Source organism: Sinohyriopsis cumingii, chromosome 16, assembly GCF_028554795.1.
Source record: "Sinohyriopsis cumingii isolate HCF-2022 chromosome 16, ASM2855479v2, whole genome shotgun sequence".
NCBI lineage: Eukaryota > Metazoa > Mollusca > Bivalvia > Unionida > Unionidae > Sinohyriopsis > Sinohyriopsis cumingii.
Window position 1 is genome coordinate 14,193,033 of NC_142976.1, and position 24,561 is coordinate 14,217,593.

Here is a 24,561-nt window from a genome sequence, read left to right on the forward strand (position 1 = left end):
ATGCAGTGAAATCAGCCCACTACAGTACTAAGATCATGGAAAGTTCCAGCTGCAAAGTGCTCTTCAAGATTGCTAACAAGCTAATGTCAAGGAACAAATGTACACCACTTCCAACTACCTTCTCTCCAGTTGACCTTCTGGACCTGTTTGCAAATTTCTTCCATGACAAAGTACAAATATTATGATAAGCTTGACAACACAATTTCAATTGATTCATTGTCATGATACAGATGGGATACAGAATTTCAGCAGCAACCATTAACATCATTTGAACCTGTCTCTATGGATTTAGTACGTACAATCATGATGAAGAGTGCACCAAAGTCATGTGAACTTGATCCAATTCCAACATCACTGCTGCTTGAGTGCTTAGATCCATATTGCCTTCACTAACTGATGTTAATAATACCTCTCTCTCATCCGGGGAATTCCCATCATTTTTCAAAACTGCCATTGTAAAGCCTTTGCTGAAGAAACCAACACCTGACCATAACATTAAGGAACTACCACCCAGTTTCTAATCTCCCATTCATATCAAAAATCTTAGAAAAGGTTGTTCTATCCCAGCTTGTATCTCATCTGAATTCAAAGTCTTTTTAGCATTGTATAATCTGCATATTGCCTTTGCCACAGTACTGAAACTACTTTACTAAAAGTAGTTAATGACATTCTCTCTGCTTTTGGATAGCAGAAAGATTACAGTCCTCACCCTCCTTGATTTGTCTGCAGCATTTGACACAATAGACAATGATATATTACTTCACCATCTCCAGCATGTATTTGGAATTCATAATACAACCTTACTGTTTTTCAAGTCCTACTTGGTCAACAGGACACAAATTGTGTCTGCAAATGGAATACACTCCAGCCCAGTTAATTTTTTGTTGTGGTGTTCCACAGGGGTCTGTTCTTGGACCTGTTCTCTTCATTCTATACACTCGGCCACTCTCAAGTGTCATAGATCATCATCCAGTGCCTCATTAATTGTGTGTCAACGATACCCAACTATACAAATCTAGCCACCCAACTGAAGTTGATGCTACCATCCAAGGTGTAGAGATGTGCATTTCTGATGTGAAATCATAGATGACATGTAGCAAGCTGCAGATGAATGATAAGAAAACTGAGGCCATTCTGATTACAACACAAAGACTTTCTCATTCACATCCTTTACCTCAAACAGTAACTATCAGCAACACCAACATTAAATTCACACAGTATGAAACCTAGGTGTTACTCTGGACAGTACTCTCACATTGCACCAACATGTCATGAACATGTGCAAGGCTGTATATCTTGAGCAGAGACGCATCAGCTCCATTTGCAAATATCTTTCAGTTGATGCCACTAAAACATTTGTGTGCTCATTAGTACTTTCAAGACTGGACTATCGTAACTCAGTTCTGTCTGGTTCATCTCAATATCTACTCCAGAAACATAAAAACACAGCTGCTCAGATCATAGAGTACCACGTTCAGAGCACACCTCCCCACTGCTCTGTACCCTACACTGATTATCCATTCAATCCAGAATCAAGCACAAAATTTGTTCTCTGTTCTACGTTTCACTGATGGACTCTAGTCCAACATACCTATCTGACCTCACCCATGTGTACACATGAGTAAGATACTTATGCACCTCTTCTGACAATCATATACTCATTATTCCCACTATGAAAATTAAGTCATATGGACAACGTTCTTTTGCATACTAGAGCCCAGCAATGTAGAATGAATTGCCCACTGAACTTAGACACAAAGACACAGTGATCCCATTCAGGAGTGCTCTTAAAACTCACTTATTTTGATTTCAGACACAAACTTAAAGACCTAATAATGTTTCCTACCTTAAATATTTTCAGCATATTTTTTATGTTTTCTAATTTCATGGGGTTTGATTTTTATAATGATGTCATTATATATGTTTTTTGGTGTTTTTTTATGTTACAGGTGTTGTCTAATGTTGTAAAGCGCTTAGAACTTCTACAGATTAGGTGCTGTACAAAGTTCTCATTATTATTATTATTAATATTACACTGGTCAACAGTGAAATCATTACTGACTTGAAAAGGCCCTAATCTGTAGTATTTTGGTGTGCCGAACACGAATATAACCGTGAAAAATTTGTATTGGCTCTCGTTTTGAAGATATTCATATACCTCATTTTCTATGTTTCACTGTGTAAATTTCTCCAGTAGGACTGCAGCAACATCCGGAATAATGATGTAACATTGCATAATACCATCATGCTCACATCATCCACAGTTGATTGCATCATTTTCTGATGCAATGCAATACTAATGCCATGCGGCTGCTGAAGTAAGTTGACGTCAGCAGTGTACTATACATGTGTAGGCCTATTATACTAATGCCAGGCGGCTGCTGAAGCTGACGTAAGCAGTGTACTATATAAAGCCCAATCAGATAGGTTCAGCATTTAAAATATTTTAGACGTTGTGCGAGACAGTTCAAGCTACTGTTACATAAAACTTATTATTTTATCCATTTACGTACAATAAAGAACAGTAATGCCTCGAAAGTGTGTTAATACCGCGGACAATTTTTGCTATATTTGTGGGGAAGTGACATTTGCCAACCAGAAGAAAAGTATCAATTCTCAAGTGAAGAAGGCATATCATCTTTACTTCGGATGCAAGGTTGGTGACCAAGACAAGCCTTGGGCTCCGCATATATGCTGTGCTACATGTACAACACAGCTTTCACAGTGGTTGAATTGCAAAAGGTCATCAATGCCGTTTGCAGTCCCAATGGTGTGGAGAGAGCCAAGCAACCACCTAAATGACTGTTACTTCTGCTTGGTTCCTCCTCTTTCCGGCGGAATAACGAAGCGAAAGAAGTCGAGAATAGTCTACCCAAACATTCCGTCTGCATTGAGACCAGTTCCACATGGTGAGGGACTTCCTATTCCAGAACCTCCAGCAGAATATTCTCTTGATTCATCTGACGAAGACAAAGGTGAGTCGACCTGTTCTTTTCCTGGTCCATCAGCATGCAGTGATCCAGATTTTCACTGTGATGCATCATCAACCCCACACAGAATAACACAGGAAGAACTAAATGACCTGATTCGTGATTTGGACTTATCAAAGAACAAGGCAGAATTGCTAGGATCAAGACTCCAACAATGGAATCTTCTAGAAGAAGATGTCACAATTACTGCATATCGAAAGCGCCACCAGCAATTGGAGCCTTTCTTCAGAAAGGAAAGTAATCTGATATTCTGTTCCGATATTGAGGGCCTCATGAATGCTTTAAAAATCACTCATGACCCACAAGAATGGAGACTATTTGTGGACTCTTCGAAACTGAGTCTCAAGGCTGTGCTTTTGCACAATGGAAACATTCTTCCATCTATTCCAGTAGCGTATGCTGTCCACATGAAAGAGACATACGATAACTTAAGGCAGCTACTGAATTCCATTGAGTATAACAAGTACAGCTGGCACCTCTGTGGTGATTTGAAGGTAGTTGCCCTTTTAATGGGACTGCAGCAAGGATATACAAAATACATGTGTTTCTTATGCGAGTGGGATAGCCGAGCAAGGGAAATGCACTACATGAGGAAGGAATGGACTCACAGGCAGAATGTAGCCATTGGAGAGAAGAATATCCAACACCCAGCTCTGGTTGAGGCTCAGAAAATCTTGCTACCACCCCTTCACATCAAACTAGGTTTGATGAAGAACTTCGTGAAAGCCATTGACCGGACTTTGCCAGCATTCCGATACCTGCATGAAAAATTCCCTCGACTCAGCGAAGCAAAGATTAAAGAGGGAGTTTTTGTGGGTCCTCAGATTCGAGAGCTTTTCAAAGATGACCGGTTCAACAACTTGCTGGAAGGTGACGCGAAACAAGCATGGAATGCTTTTCGCCTAGTTTCTACAAACTTCCTCGGAAATGTTAGGGCAGAAAACTATAAGGAACTAGTAGAAGACATGTTGATGAAGTATAAGAAACTTGGCTGCAATATGTCTCTAAAGATTCACTTCCTTCATTCCCATTTGGATTTCTTTCCTAGCAACTGTGGTATTGTTAGTGATGAACACGGCGAACGTTTTCATCAAGATATTGCAACAATGGAACAAAGATACCAGGGAAAATGGTCCACTACAATGCTGGCTGACTACTGCTGGACACTCCTCAGAGATGCTCCCGAACAGCTGTACAAGAGACAGGCGAAGAAATCTAAGATGTAGTCAATGACTTGATTTTTTATAGGTAGGCTATTACAGTTGACCTTTTACTATTGGAATGCATTTCGTTATGTAAACATTAATTTCTTGCAGATTACAAAAAAACTAGAGCCAATTTTGCAATTTGACTGTCATATTCATGTTCAGCACATAAAAATTGATAAGAATTGACTAATTTTATTTCAGTAACATGACTTTTGTAAAAATTTGTTGTCCAGTGTTATGTGTATGTTGACTAATCATGTTAGTCATTGAGTATTTTGTAAGTGTTTGTGTCGTTAATTCAAGCTAAGTTACAGCTGTATGCAAAACATATATGACAGAATTTTGCAGACTCAACTATTCTTTTCATTATTGATAGATTTAAGTGGTTTTTTTTGGTCCAAATGGTCATATGAAGACATGCATACTTACCAATCTTTCATGATAATTTGTAAGAGTTATTGCCCATATTTGAGACTACAATCAACTCATCTTCATCATGATGAGCAAGCATTAGCTGGCATATTGACTGACTTACTAACCTTGGGAATGTCACTCATTCCATTGACTGGGCATTCTATTTACATTAGCTCATTCCACCAGCTGGGCATTCTATTTACATTAGCTCATTCCACTGGCTGGGCATTCTATTTCAGAGGTCTCGCTAGGATTTTAAAACTAGGAGTCCAGGACTCCCATTTTGGTAAAATTAGGGGTCCCACCATCAAAAGTTGCAGTCCTTTCTTTCCTACAGAATCAACACAGACGTGAGTGCATCTATGTTTAGATGGAGAGGTTTTCGTAATGTAATCACTCACTTTAATATAGCTTCATTACAGCAGTCCATTGGCAGGATTGCAAATTTATGGTTTATTTATTTGTCTACGTCATTGTAGTAATTTTAGGCGATGGTTAAATAGTATCTGATTTGCTGTTTTTTCCCCATATTTTCGCAAATACGTGTCAAGTCGGAAAATAGCTTAGACCTTAAAACGCATCTCGTGAATTCTACAACATAACATTGTTCTATACGTTTCTGACCTTCATAATTTGCCGTTTAAAGTTAAATCTTTAATAAAATAATACCTTGTCTTTGCTTTCAATGTATATTTTTCTGAAAATATTTGCCCGATGAATTACGAAAACGGACAATCTAATAAATTGGTACATCCCAGACTTAACAAAGTCTACCATTATTTCCTGTAAGGCCTACTGGTTCACATATAGTTTCAAACTATTTTTTATAACGAAATAGTGTACAAGAGGCAGCTAATATATATCCAGATCACCGATTCTGATCTTAAAACACAAGTTTGTATGTTTTATCATCAAATGATATCATGCAGGAAATTGATAGTTGCTACCTTACTCGGAAAAGGGTTAATGGTCAATCAGCTATCTAAACATATGCTTGTGAATGGGCAAGAGTTTGTTTGTCAACGTAATTGATATCAAAACTAGGCCTAGCTACTGATGTATTGGTGAATACATTTCCCTACAAACACTAGAACTAACCGGGCTAAGGCCAGGGGCACTTAAAAAAAAGTATGGTCAGTCAATGTACCTCTTAAGCAGCTCTTGTTTGTCCAACAGAGTGATACTGAATTTTGCCAATCCATCTAAGGACTTATTCCAAACACTAAGCTAGGTATCACACACTTTCTTACACTTAGGTACTGTCCTATCCGAACTATCAGTTCTAGCAGCTTTAGCACTCTTCTGAATTTTGTTACAATCTTTGTAAGTTTGCCGTTTAACCACAACATACTTATCCAGATTTATGAATGGCATTTTATCTAAGTCTCAACATGTCTTGATTCTCGTGCACTACTTTTTCCGATACATTCGGAAATGAAAACAATAACAAAAGCTAAAGTTGTTTATTTGATGTACTTTTATAAATCACACATGTACGTCTCTGGGTCTTTCTGACTCTGAATTCAAGCACTGTAAATATCAGTACATTTTCCCACCTGGGCGCCAGTCAGAGCCTTTGAAATTGCAGCCCAACTATTGCATCATGTTCTTTTTGATGTACTCTTATAATGGCAAAATGTATGTACATCAAGGGATCTTTCAGTCACTGAATTCTGTCATTGTAAATATCAGCACAGCTAATTGATCAACACATTTTCCCACAAAGCAAGTGGCTGAAGCAGGACTGGCAAGTCTTTGAATTTCGCCGCTCACCTGTTACATGTGTACGGAGGACTCCCACCTCAGTGATTTTCTGCATCCCAGATAAAAAATTGGCGTCCAAATACGTGTAATTAAGCATTTCCGAGATCTCTGTATTTACATTAGGTCATTCCACTGGCTAGGCATTCTATTTACAGTATCTCATTCCAGTCACTGGGTTTTCTATTTACATTAGCTCATTCCACTGGCTTAGCATTCCATTTAAAATAGCTCATTCCACTGACTTGGGCAATCTATTTGCAATAGCTCATTCCACTGACTGGGCAATCTGTTTGTAATAGCTCATTCCACTGACTGGGCAGTCTATTTGCAGTAGCTCATTCCACTTGCTGGGCATTCTATTTACAATAGCTCATTCCACTGGCTGGGCATTATAATTATAATAGCTCGTTCCACTTGCTGAGCTGTCTTTTTACCATAGTTCATTTCAATGGCTGGGCATTTTATTTACATTAGCTTGTTCCACTGGCTGGGCATTCTATTTACATTAGCTTGTTCCAATGGCTGGGCATTCTATTTACATTAGCTTGTTCCACTGGCTGAGTAGTCTGTTTACATCCTCTTTCCAATGGCTGGACATTCTATTTATGGTAGCTTATTCCACTGGCTGGGTAAAATATTTATAATAGCTAATATATAATAAATACTGTGAATACTATAACCTATTAAGTGATGAAATTGATTAAATAGATATATAAACTGACTAGGATCCAAACCAATGTAAACATTATCTTTGTATATGTCTGTGTGGTTTGACTTATTTCCATTGCTATCTTACCAACAGGTGCATATCCATACTTGATACTGGTAATATCTAGCATTGCAAATCCATTTTCATTAAAAGAGTGCTGTCTTATGAGCCTAAGGTCTTTTGAACACAAAACATTTGAGATTAACTTGAGTATAAGTCATGTTCTTGTCCATAAACTGTCTGAAGTACATATGACTGTCAACCTTTACCAGTTACTTCAACTTATCAAACCATGCTTTAACATTTCACAAATGGCAGATTTACTGACATTAAGATTGCTGAATTGCTGCAGTTCTTGTCTAATCTCATCTTATTTTAATGAATGCCTTTTCTGTTTTCATAGCTTTTAAGTGTACATTTTACTCTGATCAGTTTGCTTTTTAGTTGGCTAACAGATCATTATTGTGGCATTGTATGGTCAGTTGTGCAAAAACTTTGCCATAATCTTCAAATGGATCTTCTAGTCAGAAGTAACCTGTTAAAACTTTGCTGTAAATATACCCCTTGGAACTTTACCAGTGTGTTCTGTAAAGCTAAATTCTTGCAAACCCTAATAAATCAGCTAACAGTCAAATGTGTATTTCAATTCTTTTACCATGTTGGCCATGTCTTAAACTAAAACTTTACTACCCCAGAAGAAAGGCTTCATTTTAACACAGATAATACTTACAAAACAGAAATGATCCAATTTTAATATGCAGATTAAAGAAACCACCTGACAAGTGGGTCCCATGGTGGCCATGTGGACTAATTTAGGCACTTGATTTTACAGAAACTAACATCTCACTTCTGCATGGGTTTGAGTCTTGAGCTCAGACAGCATAAGTATATGAGAAAGCTTGGCAGTAACCTGCTTTGGATCAGTGTTTCTTCCTTGGGTTTTGCCATCATCTTCCTCCACCTAATATACTGGTCACCATGTAAAGATTATGATATGCTGAAAAATGGCATTAAACCCATAACAACCAATCAACCTGACAAGCTGAGCACAGAGAATAATTCTCAATGTGCAAAAACTTGTTCTTAAGAAAATAAAACCAAGCTACTTTTGGAAAACTATACAAAGTACCTAACAGGGTTTTATCTGCTGTTACTTTTTGTTTTCCTATATATGTACCTCTTTTTAACTCTGCTGGTCATAAACCAGAAGAGTTTATGGGATGGCCTGCTGTCCACTGTTCTACATCTGTTATCCAGTGTCTGACATCCATCAATCTGTCCATTAACACAATTTTTTATTGCAACTTCTCCAAAACCGCTTGGAGGATTACCATGAAACTTTATACACACATATATCCCAAGGTCTAGTTATTCCTACATGAAAATGTTGCTGTTCAGGTATCCAATATGGCTACCATAGCAGCCATATTGAAAATCGTGTAATCACAACTCCTTCTGAATGGATGTTGATATCAACATGGGATATACACCAGATGACTTCTTATGATGTCTTGTTGGTTATAATGAAAATAGTTGTATTTGGACATCCAGTATGGCCACCATAGCAGCCATCTTGAAGATCTTGTTAACACTACCCCTGAATGGATTTTCATAACATGGGGTTTCACTAAAAAAAATATGACTTTAAGGTGCTTTTAAATTAAAATGTTGTTTGGACTTAGTGCCATTTTTCAGTACATGATAGGTTATACATGGTGGCCAGTATATCTGGTAAAGGAAAAACCCAGGAAGAAGTACCAACCCATATGAAGTTACTGGCAAGCTTTCTCACATAACCATGTTGGCTAGTCTGGGACTCGAACCCACATTGACAGAGGTAAGATGTCAAGGATCTGTAAAGGCAAGCAACCTAGACCACTCAGCCACCCAGGTTCTTAAAATAATAAACCAATTTGACATCCAATATGGCTGCCATCTTAAAAATTTGTATATGCTTCCCCTGAATAGAAAGTCATATTGACATGGGGTTTTCAACAGAAGAATTCTCATGATGTCAGATTTATTCCAAATGAAAATGATGCTGACCCAACATCCAATATAACCACCACAGCAATTAACTTGAAAATCTTTAAAAGTACTGCTACTCCTGAGTAGAAAGTAATAATTAATTTGGGTTTTGACAGAAAGACTTATCATGGTGTTGAGTTGGTTTTAAATAGAATTATGCCAATCCGATATCCACTATGGCTGACACAGGGGTCATCTTCAAAATTATATAACTACAGTCCTCCTACATGAGTCATATCAGTATTGGGGTTTTACTAGAGGACTTCTAATCATGTCTGGTTGTCACTAAATGAAAACTTTGCTTATCTGACATCCAGTAAGGCCATCACAGCAGCCATCGTGATATTGCTACTTCTCCTACGTGGAAAGTAATGTTATCTTGGGGTTTTCAACAGAATATTAATTCTTATATCTAGCAGGTCCTGAATGAATATGGTGCCAATGTGACACCAAGTATTGCTGTCACAATGAACATATTGAAAACCTTGTCACTAATTCTCCTGAATGAAAGATCATATAAGCATATGCTTTTCACCAGATATCTTCTAGTGGTTCCAGTTTTGTATGAATGAAAATGGTGATCTTAGAGCCAATATGACTGCCATAGTGGCCAAGTTTTAGATCTTATTGCCCAATAATAGCAGGAATGATTTCAACAGTCAGCAGTTAAAAAGAAGAAACAGTGTTACTTAAATTCTTGGGAAATCTTTTCAGACAGGGCATCAATCCCTTTGAGGGACTCTTGTTTATTTTTAGAATTAAATATGTTCAAGATTTTGTTTGAAGAATACATTCTCTCTCTCTCTCTCTCTCTCTCTCTCTCTCTCTCAGTATAACAACTTTGGCCATTTCACTTGTTATTTGCACAGTTGTCATGAATTCTCAGTGGGCATTACAAAAAACAGTTATTAAGAATAACCTGCTATCCCCACTGCATCCACATGTTCATGCATCTCAGTCACACATCTGACCTTAGCACGAAACTTTAACTTTGAAAGCAGTGATAATGTTATCACTTCTATAAATGTGATACCTATATCTCGCTATTTAAGTGCCATTAATTAACAAGTAAATTGTTTTTAAAATCATACAATAAAGCAAATTTTAAGTCTACAGTAATTATTATTGGAAATAAAGATATTCACATTACAGTAATTATTATGGGAAATAAAGGTATTCACATTACAGTAATTATTATAGGAAATAAAGGTATTCACATTAGTCACATTACATTAATTATTATGGGAAATGAAGGTATTCACATTACAGTAATTATTATGGGAAATAAAGGTATTCACATTACAGTAATTATTATGGGAAATAAAGGTATTCACATTACAGTAATTATTATGGGAAATAAAGGTATTCACATTGCAGTAATTGTTATGGGAAATAAAGGTATTCATGTTACAGTCACATTACAGTAATTGTTATGGGAAATAAAGGTATTCCATTACAGTCACATTACAGTAATTAATATGGGAAATAAAGGTATTTACATTACAGTCACATTACAGTAATTATTTTGGGAAATAAAGGTATTAACATTATAATCAGCTCTTCTGCAATGAAGCTTTTAAAAAACAACTAGAAAAACTTGTGTGAACAAGTAGTGTGATATGTTATGTATTCTAAATTGCATATTTATTTTTATGGCAAGTTCTGCTTTTATAACTATTTGAAGAATTAATAGAAACTTTAGGTTTTCACCCCTTCCACTTTCCAACATATAAATACTGGACAGTATGGTGTTTATTATAATGAATTTATCATTTCAGTTTTCAGGATGTGAATATTCCAGGATACTTTTGTTTGAATCACATGATTTTGATTGTGCATTTTGTTGTAGCTTTACTTTAAAATTGATGTGCTATTCTGTGAAGAACACATAACTGGAGGGATGAAGTTTCATTAAATTTATGATTACAAAATTTGTCTGTTTGATTATAAGCAAACCTGAATAGATTCTCCTTCTCTCTCTCTCCAGTTCTATTCGTTTCAAGTTCAAAGAGACCATCAGTACATTTAGTGTTCAATACCACACTGTACATTACGATTTCATGGTATAGTAACTGTTTCTATTTTAGTTTTCCAAAATTTATTTTGTGCTTAATTGTGATCTGTTAACATATTTTGCTGCTGATGCAGGGAGAAGATTCTGACCAATCAGATGGAGACTCCAGGCCACCTGACCTACTTTGTCAACCTTGTGGACCTGCTGGCTACATGTGCTGAGGTAAAAGAACAACATACAAGCTTATAAAGGGTTCAATCTTGATAAATTGAAATATCCATCAGGATATTAATTCCATATACAATGGTTAAGGCTTTACAGGTTAGAGAGATATTTCTATATGTATGCTCTTCTTGCTTTCCATTGTTTACTTGGACATTTATTGTCTACAGTGGAAAGTATTTACATTATTCTGTGCCTAAATGTTCCTAATTACACATCCCTACTTTAAGAAGTAGATGGTATGTGGGATTAACTTTGACTACCTGAGTCAAGTTTATCTGTGCACCTTGTCTCAACTCTTATACCTAAACACCTGTTTATAGCAAACTTGCACCAGGAAATATGTTGAAATCAACAGTCATGTACTCATCAAAACTGGGTTGCTGTGACCAACTTTACACAAAGAGTAAGCTCATTTTTTATTGGGGCTCTAATATCAGTATCTTTTCACTTATTGCCACAATGCTTGCACTGTAGATGAGTAATATGGATAAAGGTTTGTAAGAGATCAAGATTCAGTTGCTATAACCTTTTTAGGCTTTATTGAATGTTGCTTATATTCAGAAACCTTTTCAGACATTGCTGCCTTAACCTGCATTGAAGATGCATCCTCTATGTGATGATAAATATTGTCATGGTACCTGCACTGTGTCACTGTCACCTACTTTGTAAGGCTTTTGAACATTGTATGCAAGAGCAACTGACTTGCACTAGACAGCATCAAAGAGCATCTTCTGAGTTTCGACTTCCTTCCTTAGAACTTGCTTCTTTTTATAAATGACAGATGAAATGTTCAAAATCAGGTATTATTGAGTACAAAATTACACCAAAGATTTTGTTTGTTTCCATTTTGATTACCATTTTTTCAATATTCTGAAGCTGTATAAATATGGAAACAAACTGAGCTAGTCTTACTAAATCCAGTTTTGGGAAACATGGCAGAATGCTTTTTTTTTGGTATCATTTCAGACATATTTTCTACTTACTGTGTCTATTATCTGTTTACAGGGTGAGAATAAATTCATTGAATCACTATGCCAGACAATTTTACCTGTGGGAGAAATAACCTGGATAATCAATCATCCTGGTATTGACAGAAACACCAAGAAACCTTTCATCAAGTTCTTGATGTGGGTCTACATGAAGCCAGTAGAAAATTTGATAGAGAGTGGGGCAGCTGACCTGCAACATGACAGGTAACAATTACCTCCTCCTAATCTTTATTTAACTTTCCTTTCTGTCTGCTAATGTATTCATCCATTTCACACTTTAACAACTTTCTGCTTTGTTATCAATCTCTTTTTATCTCTTTCTGCCCCCCTCCCCTGAGTCTGTTTTTGTTGAGCCAGGTGTGGTGAAAAATTGATGGTGATCACGATGGCATCTATGTGCATGTCCATCCATCCATCCACAACCTTGATTAGCCTCAATGTCCATCTATCCATACATTGATAAATCACAATGTTAAAGGGTCCATCCATCCATCCACAACCTTGATTAGTCTCAATATTAAAATGTCCATCCATCCATCCACAGCCTTGATTAGCCTCAATGTTAGACTGTTCATCCATCCATCCACACCCTTGATTAGCCACTTTGTTAAAGTGTCCATCCATCCATCCACACCCTTGATTAGCCTCACTGTTAAAGTGTCCATCTATCCATCCTTCCATCCATCCATCCATTCATCCATCCGTCCATCTATCCATCCATCCATCCACACCCTTGATTAGCCTCTCTGTTAAAGTGTCCATCAATCCATCATTCCATCCACACCCTTAATTAGGATCAATGTTAAAGTGTCCATCCATCCATCCATATTCATCACTGTGAAAAACTGTTTTAAAAAATATACAGATCTGTAGAAATTTCACCTATCATTGTAAAGGTACATTTATTTTAGTCAGGAGTCAGGGGCTTACATATATCTACAAATGTAAATATATATGTAGATACCATGAAATATCATTAACTGACATGGCTTCCTGTAATCCTGAGCATCCTATATACAGTGGCCTTTATTGGCTCAAATATGGCCTTTGTAATACTATTTAATGTCCATAAGCTGGCCACTTCTAAAATGAAGGCCAAATGTTTTGGTCTGGCATTGTCTGATTTAGGACAATTTCAGTGTATTTGAGATCATCATGTTCTGCTTTGAAGTGATGTATTTAAACAGATGTGATGATTGCAGCAATTTTTGCATCTCACTACTGTATTTAAGACATGCAAGTTTTGTATTTCAGACAACTGTGGGAGTTTATAGGATCGGTGGTGGAAGATATCAATCTGGTGACAGAGGCTGTGAAGAGGGCCCCTGCAAGGGTGACTGAGCTGTTGAAAATGCCACCTCATAAAGGGTATAGTACAGATTTTATATTAGATGTCCTTCAAGAAATCTTGGCCTCCTCCTGTAAAAGTGTTATGGGGATGGGTACCATGGAATTGGCTTCATTTAATTTCATTTATTGCTTTCTAATTAGGGCCCTATATTGAAATGCATGACACCAGGTAGTAGTGACTATTCTCAATCCGTCTGCATCATTTTTGTCCATTCACATCACTTGTAACCAGCATAACTCTGCAGCCCTTTTACATAATTGGATGTCCTCTGGCAGGTGAGTTGCTTATTATACAGATTGCATGATTCTTTGTTGATTTATGTATTATGTCCAAATGGGCAAGATTGTTTTAAAAATATTATTCCAATTGATCTAATGTATTTTTTTTTTCACTAAAAACCAGAATGAAACATTTTACTAAAATGTATGCCCAACTATATAAACATCAACGATTTGACATGGATCATGTCACAGGTATCATGTAAACAGTTATATGTCAAGTAAATGATAGATATCTTTTGGCAAGAAATGGTTTTCTGTATTAATCTTCCATATTGACGTATTTTTACATTTGAAGGCACTGTATATCTTCATACATGCCTTGAAGTACTTTCAGATATTTAATCCCTTGTTATGTATTTTACTTGGAGAGTGTTATGCACTGAAACAAATTTTCATTGTTTTTATCCATCTATATTTTAATAGTAACTTGCATGACACTGCTATATCAGTTACCATATGCACATATACAAACTTTTCAAACATTATTCTATGAGTGAAGAACTTGAGTTTAGGATTTGTCTTTTCATGTATAAGAAATAATGTCAGATTTAAATGAGCTTTGGAATTCCTCAGTATGTCTCTTCATTGCAGTGCTGTGACCGACGAGAATGATGAGAAGTCAGCACTCCATATAAACTTGTTCTTTGTTGTAGAGGCCATCATGCCATTTTTAGAGGTGAGAGATAGGACTGTGTTTTGATTTTAGTCTTCAGTTGAAAAATTCATTTGTTACATTCCACAACATCATTTCATTTAAAATTCTTTATAACTGTTTTTATAAATTTTTGGTTAACTACCACAGGTTTGACATATTTCCTGTTTGATGGGATATATTTTAGATTGTAATATATAAAAGTCAGGCTTGGACAGTAATATATTAGCTGTTCATTGTAATATAGAGACTGTTAGACTTGGACAGTAATATATTAGATGTTCATTGTAATATAGAGACTGTTAGATTTGGATAGTAATATATTATGTAAGACTTGGACAGTAATATATTAGCTATTCATTGTAATATAGAGACTGTTAGACTTGGATAGTAGTATATTAGCTGTTCATTGTAATATAGAGACTGTTAGACTTGGACAGTAATATATTAGCTGTTTATTGTAATATGGAGACTGTTAGACTTGGAGAGTAATATATTAGATGTTCTTTGTAATATGGAGAATGTTAGACTTGGACAGTAATATATTAGATGTTCATTGTAATATAGAGACTGTCAGGGTTGGACAGTAATATATGAACTGTTCATTGTAATATAGAGACTGTTAGACTTGGACAGTAATATATTAGCTGTTCATTGTAACAAAGAGACTGTTAGACTTGGATAGTAATATATTAACTGTTCATTATAATATAGAGACTGTTAGACTTGGACAGTAATATATTAGCTGTTCATTGTAATATAGAGACTGTTAGACTTGGACAGTAATATATTAGCTGTTCATTGTAATATGGAGACTGTTAGACTTGGATATTAATATATTAGATGTTCTTTGTAATATGGAGACTGTTAGACTTGGACAGTAATATATTAGATGTTCATTGTAATATAGAGACTGTTAGACTTGGATAGTAATATATTAGATGTTCATTGTAATATAGAGAGTGTCAGGCTTGTACAGTAATATATTAACTGTTCATTGTAATATAGAGACTGTTAGACTTGGACAGTAATATATTAGCTGTTCATTGTAATATAGAGACTGTTAGACTTGGACGGTAATATATTAGCTGTTCATTGTAATATGGAGACTCTCAGGCTTGGACAGTAATATATTAGCTGTTCATTGTAATATGGAGACTCTCAGGCTTGGACAGTAATATATTAACTGTTCATTGTAATATGGAGACTGTCAGACTTGGATAGTAATATATTAGATGTTCATTGTAATATAGAGACCGTCAGGGTTGGACAGTAATATATTAGCTGTACATTGTAATATGGAGACTGTTATACTTGGATAGTAATATATTAGCTGTTCATTGTAATATGGAGACTGTCAGGGTTGGGCAGTAAAATATTAGCTGTACATTGTAATATAGAGACTGTTAGACTTGGATAGTAATATATTAGATGTTCATTGTAATATAGAGACTATCAGGGTTGGACAGTAATATATTAGCTGTACATTGTAATATGGAGACTGTTAAGCTTGGATAGTAATATATTAGCTGTTCATTGTAATATGGAGACTGTCAGGGTTGGACAGTAGTATATTAGCTGTACATTGTAATATAGAGACTGTTAGAATTGGACAGTAATATATTAGCTGTTCATTGTAATATGGAGACTGTTAGACTTGGATAGTAATATATTAGCTGTTCATTGTAATATAGAGACTGTTAGACTTGGATAGTAATATATTAGATGTTCATTGTAATATGGAGACTGTTAGACTTGGATAGTAATATATTAGCTGTTCATTGTAATATGGAGACTGTTAGACTTGGACATTAATATATGAGCTGTAGATTGTAATACAGAGACTATCAGGCTAGGACAGTAATATATTAGCTGTTCATTGTAATACAGAGACTTAGACTTGGACATTAATATATGACCTGTAGATTGTAATACAGAGAATGTCAGGCTAGGACAGTAATATATTAGCTTTACATAGTTATTTAGAGACTGTCAGGCTTGGACAGTAATACATAGAGCTGTACATTGTAATATAGAGACTGTTAGGCTTGGACATTAATATATGAGCTGTACATTGTAATATAGAGACTGTCAGGCTTGGACAGTAATATATGAGCTGTACATTGTAATAAAGAGACTCAGGCTTGGACAGTAATACAGAGAGCTGTAGATTGCAATGTAGAGACTGTCAGGCTTGGACAGTAACACACAGAGCTGTAGATTGTAGTATAGAGACTTTCAGGCTTGGACAGTAATATATGAGCTGTAGATTGTAATGTAGAGACTGTCAGGCTTGGACAGTAACATATAGAGCTGTTTTTAAGTCACTGAACATAATTCACTTCTTATTAATTTTGTATATACTGAACTTTGGTGGATGCACACATTGTGGTTGTTATAGGGTTTAACACCATTTTTCAGCACATGAAAGGCTATATACATGGCAACTAATATTAATGGTGGAGGATTAACCCGGGAAAACCCCGGAGAGAACCACCGCCCCACAGATGCACACATGCTGATGTTAATCTTTAGCAAGATATTTTAGAATATGGTATGTTTGATTGGTTGTTTTGGTTTTTAATGGCACATCAACACATGAGAGGTTATATTATGCAGAGGCAGTAAGGGTCATGTGCTTGTCCAGGACACAACATGAAACTAATCTGGCTTGGTCTGGCAGGATTTGAACATGCACCCTTATGTTCAAGAGCCCATGACTCTGAACACTGTATTGTGCAGCCCCTGGAATGTGTTATATACTATATTTGATGTTTTTCTGTACTTTACATCCCCTAGAATGTATTATGTACTACTTGTGATGTGTTCCTGTACTTTGCAGCTCCTAGAATGTGTTCATACTACATTTAATATTTTCCTGTGCTTTGCAGCCCCTACAATGTTTTATGTGCTACATGTGATGCTTTCCTGTACTTTGCAACCCATAGATTGTATTCTGTACTACATTTAATTTTTCCTGTACTTTGCAGCCCCTAGATTGTGTTATGTAATACATGTGATGTTTTCTTCTACTTTGCAGTCCCTAGATTGTGTTACATAGTACATGTGATGTTTTCCTGTACTTTGCAGTCCCTAGATTGTGTTATGTAGTACATGTGATGTTTTCCTGTACTTTGCCATCCCTAGATTGTATTATGTACTACATGTGATGTTTTCCTGTACTTTGCCATCCCTAGATTGTATTATGTACTACATGTGATGTTTTCCTGTACTTTGCAGGTCTTCTATACCTCATTCTATGCTGCTGACAAGGATTTATATCCAGATGAAGTCTTCCACACTGAAAGTGCTGCTAACGCCCTGACTGTAAGTTCAGTTTTGTCCAAATACCACAAATATCAGCATAAAGGAGGATCCAGGAAATATTATCTGTTGTTGGAAATGCGTTAGTAATAGGGACCAGTTCTGTGCATTTCTGAATAAAAACTGGAAATAAAAGTATTCTAGCTTTAGTAATAAGAATGATAAAGGCATTTTGTATTTGAGTATCAGCCATCCAGCTTTTCAGATCAATTTAACTCAATAATGCATCATTATGTGATGTGATATACACTCATTGAAGTTAATGGTTAAGTAGTTTTAATAACTTACTTTTGGAAAACAATTTGAATTTATACTTCATTTTTTTCATCAATTGTACATTTAGGCTGCTAACACTCTTTACATCAAATGAAATTTTTAAAAATTCTTTTACCAGGAAGGGTACTTAACTTTTCAATCTATAAACTTTAAATAAAGGTAACAGCTACAGTTTTTGTTTAAAACTTATTAAAGTAGATCAAACTGTTAATGAAAAAGTATACCTTTTAACATCTGATGGCATAAAGTCTTTTAATTTTAGTTCATTTTCTGGAAAATTTCAGAATGTTAAGGCATTTGCATTTAAATTTACAGTCTATTAAATAACACTAATGAAAGGCATATAACTGAAGAATATCAAAGGATTTAATACATTAGGTTTAGTGTATTGATACATTTACCTATTTTCTCATACTTTTATTGTGTATAATAATACATTTTTTAGATATTTTGAAGGGAGCATGTGACCTAACAATGATACATTGCCAGTAATATCTGAGCCTGGTAGACTAAAATAAAGAAAACAGCAATAACTTTGTTAGGAATTGGAATTTTTTAACTCTGTTTGCAGCTTTGTAAATCAGTGGTCAGAATCAAACTATTATATATGTAAACAGTAAAGATTTGCAAGTGGCAAGATGAAAGAAAAAAATGTATTCAGTTTGCAAGAAGAGAAAGGAGGGACATAGCTTTGTAGCTAACAAAAGCCTGTAGGATTAAGCAAACATTATTGTTCAGAGAATGCCATGCTGAGTTTGAATTTTGCATGCACAATACTAAATTAACAGCCAGCAAAACACAAAACTGTAAGCTCAATATCATCTTTTGATGACATAGACAAAATAATTATGAGAAAAAGGTTAAAATTCAACCAAAATTGTTACGATCTTGAATAATGGTGCTTGACAATATGTATGTATATATATATATATATATATATATATATATATATATATATATATATATATATATATATATATATATTTATTGATGTATTTGCAAGATGATGGGTATAAAATTAAAATCAGGATGAGGAGACTAAAATTGGAATATGCTCATTACTTTTATCATGAACTTTGTAGTAGTTGACGTTAGGATGACAAAGCTGGAGGAGTGGAAATGTCCTGTAACAATAAGTAGCCCTATGATAGTATGGTAGGGTATAGTATGTTGCACTGCTGATTAAGCTTTTGAACTTTATATTTGTGAAACTATATTAATTGTGTGACTCTTACAATAACTGTATAAATACTACATTAAAGATAGTGACATAATTAAGGGTTTTGTTCAATTTGAAATAATGCATGCTGGAACATTTTACAGTAGTGTATCAAAATTAATTATTGTTAACCCTTTACCTCATAGAGCTAAGTTACCCAGTGCAGTGTGCTATAAATAGAACACCTGTTAACTATTCGACTCCGTACGCATAGGCCTGCCTGTTAAATGTTAAGCAGTGTAGTGTATGTTTAACAGCAATTTTAACCATTTTACATTTTTGGTACACGTCTATTATGTGAGGAAAAATTTAAGAGTAAAGTCTGATTGTAATAGCTGTGTAATTATTTTTTATGGAAGAATTTTTTTTGTGCTTTAGAATCTTGAGAGAACTCATTCATTGTCAAGTCAGTGAGAACGTGTGACCAACTGTAGCTGCCATTTCTCATACTCGAAATTTACAAGTTTTTTGTCCGCGTCTACATCACTAAGTCATCTGAATTTGATAATTTATAAAAACTAATTGCGGCCTACATCAATATCAGAGCCTTTTCCTAAGTTATTGAATCTTTCATAGTTGTGATTCTAATTGTGAAAACTCTGTAAGTACTGAATGAAATCTGCGACCTCCATTTTGGAGAGTGGAGATTACAACCCAGTTACTTTAAATAGCAGATTTCAACCAGAGCATAAGCAGTGACCATGTGATCTGACATAATTGTCATTCGCAGAAATTAATGTAGTATCTAAGAGGGGATTTTCCCCGAAGGTGGCACTATGAAAACCCGCTTAAAATGGCTGATGTTTACAGTAGGCGTCAAAAGGCGCTTCCATGTGAATGGAGTCGAGGCATCAAAAGGTGCTTTCATATGAATGGAGTAGAGGCGTCAAAAGGCACTTTCATGAAGCAAAGGGTTAAGTTGGGATATATTAACTTGTAAATGGGCTGCAATGAAGATACCTAGGTCTATTCCAGATTTATCCCCACCCACTCCAAAAGCAAGTAACCTTGGTGCTTTGGCTGATTAAAACTATATTCTCTGTGTTTAGATGTCAGTCACAGCTAATACAACTTTATACTTGGTTGTCTGAGACAAAGACTGATAGCATTTTACATCATGCTTAATTTTGAGAGACAAGTCCTTTATACACTCAAGCAGGCCATATAAACTATGTGTTGAACTATAAACATTTTTACAACAATATTTACAATTTTACTCGACTTCATATTGAATTGGGCATAATAAAGGAAAATCTCCAAGAGCAGTTCATTAAATTCTTCAGAATGGAAACATTATACCCATAGCTGATGGTACTCTATGCGTTTTTGGGCTCTTTAAAACTAGGCCTGAACATTAATTAGATATTGTAAACATGTTATTTGAGATAAGAACAAAAGATGTTGCATCTTGTATGAAACATATTTTTTACTTAATAAAGTTCAGTGGATCATGAAATCTAAAAGTTAATTTTATATGTGGCATATATAAGCATATAAAACCTAAGTTTGTTGAACATAAATTGAATATAAAGAAGATAAATTACCAGAAAGGCATGGCATTTGTGTTGGTTGACAGTTAGAGATATCCCAAGGACAGTTGTTGTTATAGGTTCAAGCCATTTCTCAGTGCAAGATAGGTAATATATGGTGGCCAGTATGGCGTTCTACGAACGTTCTGTTATGAGTTGGGGTGGGGGTGTGATCCCAATATTTATTTGAATTACTATGGAATTCCCACCCTGGTTCGTTTTTGTAGGAAGTGAAATTAGTGATAGAGAGAGATACAGCTCCCAGCCCCCAGTCAGCAATACCGACAATTAAATTATTAAGAACACAAAGGTGAAATTCAAAAGAATAACAGTTTAATACAATTTAAACGATATTAATTTCTCAACCAATCTGCTTCCTCTCAACCATGTAACAACCTATTTCATCATGTGATTATAGTGTGAGATGGCTTTCCCTGTACTTGGTTTCTACTCATCTGTGCTCTACTCTGCCAATTCCTTTCCTCCTTCCGGCGTTCTCCGTACTCCGATTCTTCCTATCCTCTTCCCTTTTTGTCTCCTTTTCTCCTCCTCCTTCTCTCTCTCTTTCTCCAGCAACTAGGCTTATTCTCTGCCTACTGCCTTGTTCTATCCTGTCTCTCTGAGACTCGGGACTTGACTACCCAGTAATTCTGTCCCCAAAAGCTTCCTATGAAAAACACAAGGACATTAGCATGTTTCATTAGCCATCTCGCCTCACACTAAATCAACAATCAAATCATCAGATTAAGGCTATCTACATCTTTGGTCACGCATTCGTGCACATCGAAAACCACACACATTCTTATAGAAAACAATGTTGCAATAAAGAGTGGTATCCTACTTATCATACAGACATCACTAAATTGCGTTACATCAATATATTCTTAATCTCAGTATTCTGAACAATATCACAACAATCAGACGCATTTCTGTACATTACACTCCCACAAGTGTACACAAATATTCAAATATCCATATTATTTAAATTTACACACTGCAACCATTTCCAAAGTTACAATTTAATTCAACAATTGCAGAATCTAGAATATCACATAAATAAATACACTAGTTTACCCCGAAGTAACCAGATAGCGAATTACAATATTAATTCTGACTATGAGCTAGCAATCTACATAATCATGGCTCATTTGTCAAGTACGCATGTAAATTAAACAATACAAAGGTAATTCTATGTACTAACAATTCTAGTAAGTAAATATACATACTGCCCATAATTACAATTACATTGCCGTAACATTCTGCAACAGTCGAGCAAATAACTCACTGACCTTTACAATGCTTTCTGTCCTTGAATGTACCAAGGTTTCTTTTTCCGCCAATTCACGAGTGGCTTCCTCGGAGTTATTGCTACAACTTCTCAGCATGATACTTCACAATGACTAATTCATTCCCAGCCCAAAGGACTGTTAAGTTTTGGTTCTAATTGATGACCCCACCCTTCCTCAGTTCCGACTGGATATCAATTCTACCCCAGTCAGTCCAGCTTAACAGACGAGCCTCAGGCCATCTGTCAAAGCAGGGAGATTTTACAACAGCATCATGAGTCCTTTGTTCGTAGAACAAAGCTTCCAATGTCTACATGTTAGTTTTGACACCTAACGATGTGGGCTCTTGTACAACACGAATCGCTACGATAGACACAGGGTCTACATACACATGGCGCTAACCCATTCCTTTGTTCCTGACTTACATAATTGCGGGCAGGCAAACGTAACAGCCAGTATAATTGGTGGAGGAAGAACAAGGGAAAAAGCAGTAAGAACCATGACCTATGGGGAACTACTGACTAGTTTTCTCACGTACCCACATATGCTGAGCCAGAGTATTGAACCCATGTGGACAGGTGTGAGATGGCAGTGATTACTAAGTATGAGTGCTTTAGACCACTTGGCCACTGCGGCCTCTTGCCATGGAAGATGAGGGTACTGCCATCATCTGAACACAATCATGCTCCTGATCCAGCAAAAAATCAGTGTTGAAAGTCATATCAGCAATATGGGGAGAAGCAGCAGAAGGATTAAAATACCAAGGCAACAGACTATAAGCAGTTTATCATTAGAAGCTGCAAGTCATTTACTGGCATACTGTGCATCACAGTGCTCAATCATTAACACCAAAGCAATGGAAACAGCTGCCGTATCCTAATCAACAAACCACTGGAAATACCCAGATACCTGTTAGTCTACAAATAATGAAATGGAGGGTCTTTCTTGCTTTGGGATTCAGGACCCATTGATGATAATAGAATTTTGATTTTGGAAATTAGATTATAAATGAAAACATCTTAAATGTTTTCTTTAATATACTATTTTCTAAAATATTTATTTTTAAACCTCTTTTGTTGGTACTTTTCTTCTTGCACTCTTTTGTATCACTATTTTGTCAGTGCTCCTTTATCAGCGCTCTTTTGCTGTGCACACTTCTGTTGGTTAATCACATATCAGTGGGCATGATGTCAATAAACCCACAGTTGTCATATGACTTTTCTTGGATTCTTTCATTCTACGCTGTCTGTTTATATGGATCTTTATAATGAAGAATTTAATTAAATTGTTAATATAATTTATTGTACAATCCTATATGCTATAAATGCATCCCAAACTGAGAATTTAGGGGTGGGGGAACAATCTCATTTATTATAAATCTCTATTAAAGCTGATGAATAAGCATGGAAAGGGTGGAAATTCAATCCCATTTGTTATAAATGTATACCAGAGCTGAGAATGAGGGGAGGAGGGTACACTTCCATTTGTTATAAATGTATACAGAATTAAAAATATGGGGAAAAGGTATTTTAGTTTCATTTGTTATAAATGTGTACAAAAGATAATATTAACTTAGGAAAAAATGGTGCACAGTTCTATTTGTTGTAAATGTACACAGCAGCTGTGAATAAATTTTGGAAGTTAGGGCACAATCCCATTCATTATAAATGTATACAGAAGCTGGGAGTTTGGGAAGGAGGTTAAATTACATTTGTTGTAAAAGTAGACAAAAGCTGAGAATCAGTTGGGGATAAAGGGAGTCTGATTCCATTTGCTGTAAATGTAGACAAAAGCTGAGAATCAATTAGCAATAAGGGAAGTCTAGTTCCATTTGTTGTAAATGTAAACAAAAGCTGAGAATCAATTGGGGATCAGGGGAATCTAGTTCCATTTGTTGCAAATGTATACAATTTACGCTGAAAATCAATTGGGGATATGGGGAGTCTAGTTCCATTTGCAGTAAATGTAGACAAAAGCTGAGAATCAATTGGGGATAATGGGAGTTTAGTTCCATTTGCTGTAAATGTAGACAAAAGCTGAGAATCAGTTGGCGATAAGGGGAGTCTAGTTCAGTTTGTTGGAAATGTAGACAATTTACGCTGAAAATCAATTGGGGACAAGGGGAGTCTAGTTCCATTTGTTGTAAATGTAGACAAAAGCTGAGAATCAATTGGGGATAAGGGGAGTCTAGTTCCATTTGTTGTAAATGTAGACAAAAGCTGAGAATCAATTGGCAATAAGGGGAGTCTAGTTCAGTTTGTTGTAAATGTAGACAATTTACACTGAAAATCAATTGGGGACA

General features: G+C 35.7%; 1 protein-coding gene across 4 annotated transcripts in view; it reads left to right on the forward strand.

Annotated features, from left to right (window-relative positions):
• LOC149779968 (inositol 1,4,5-trisphosphate-gated calcium channel ITPR2-like) overlaps window positions 1-24,561 on the forward strand; it is a 187,233-nt gene that overhangs the window by 59,887 nt on the left and 102,785 nt on the right. For all 4 annotated transcript variants that reach the window (XM_089936684.1, XM_089936686.1, XM_089936687.1 and 1 more), the window contains 5 exons: window positions 11,262-11,349; window positions 12,358-12,545; window positions 13,596-13,709; window positions 14,565-14,649; window positions 17,866-17,952. In XM_089936684.1, coding sequence (XP_089792810.1) covers window positions 11,262-11,349; window positions 12,358-12,545; window positions 13,596-13,709; window positions 14,565-14,649; window positions 17,866-17,952 — 562 coding nt within the window. The remainder of the gene's footprint in view (window positions 1-11,261; window positions 11,350-12,357; window positions 12,546-13,595; window positions 13,710-14,564; window positions 14,650-17,865; window positions 17,953-24,561) is intronic.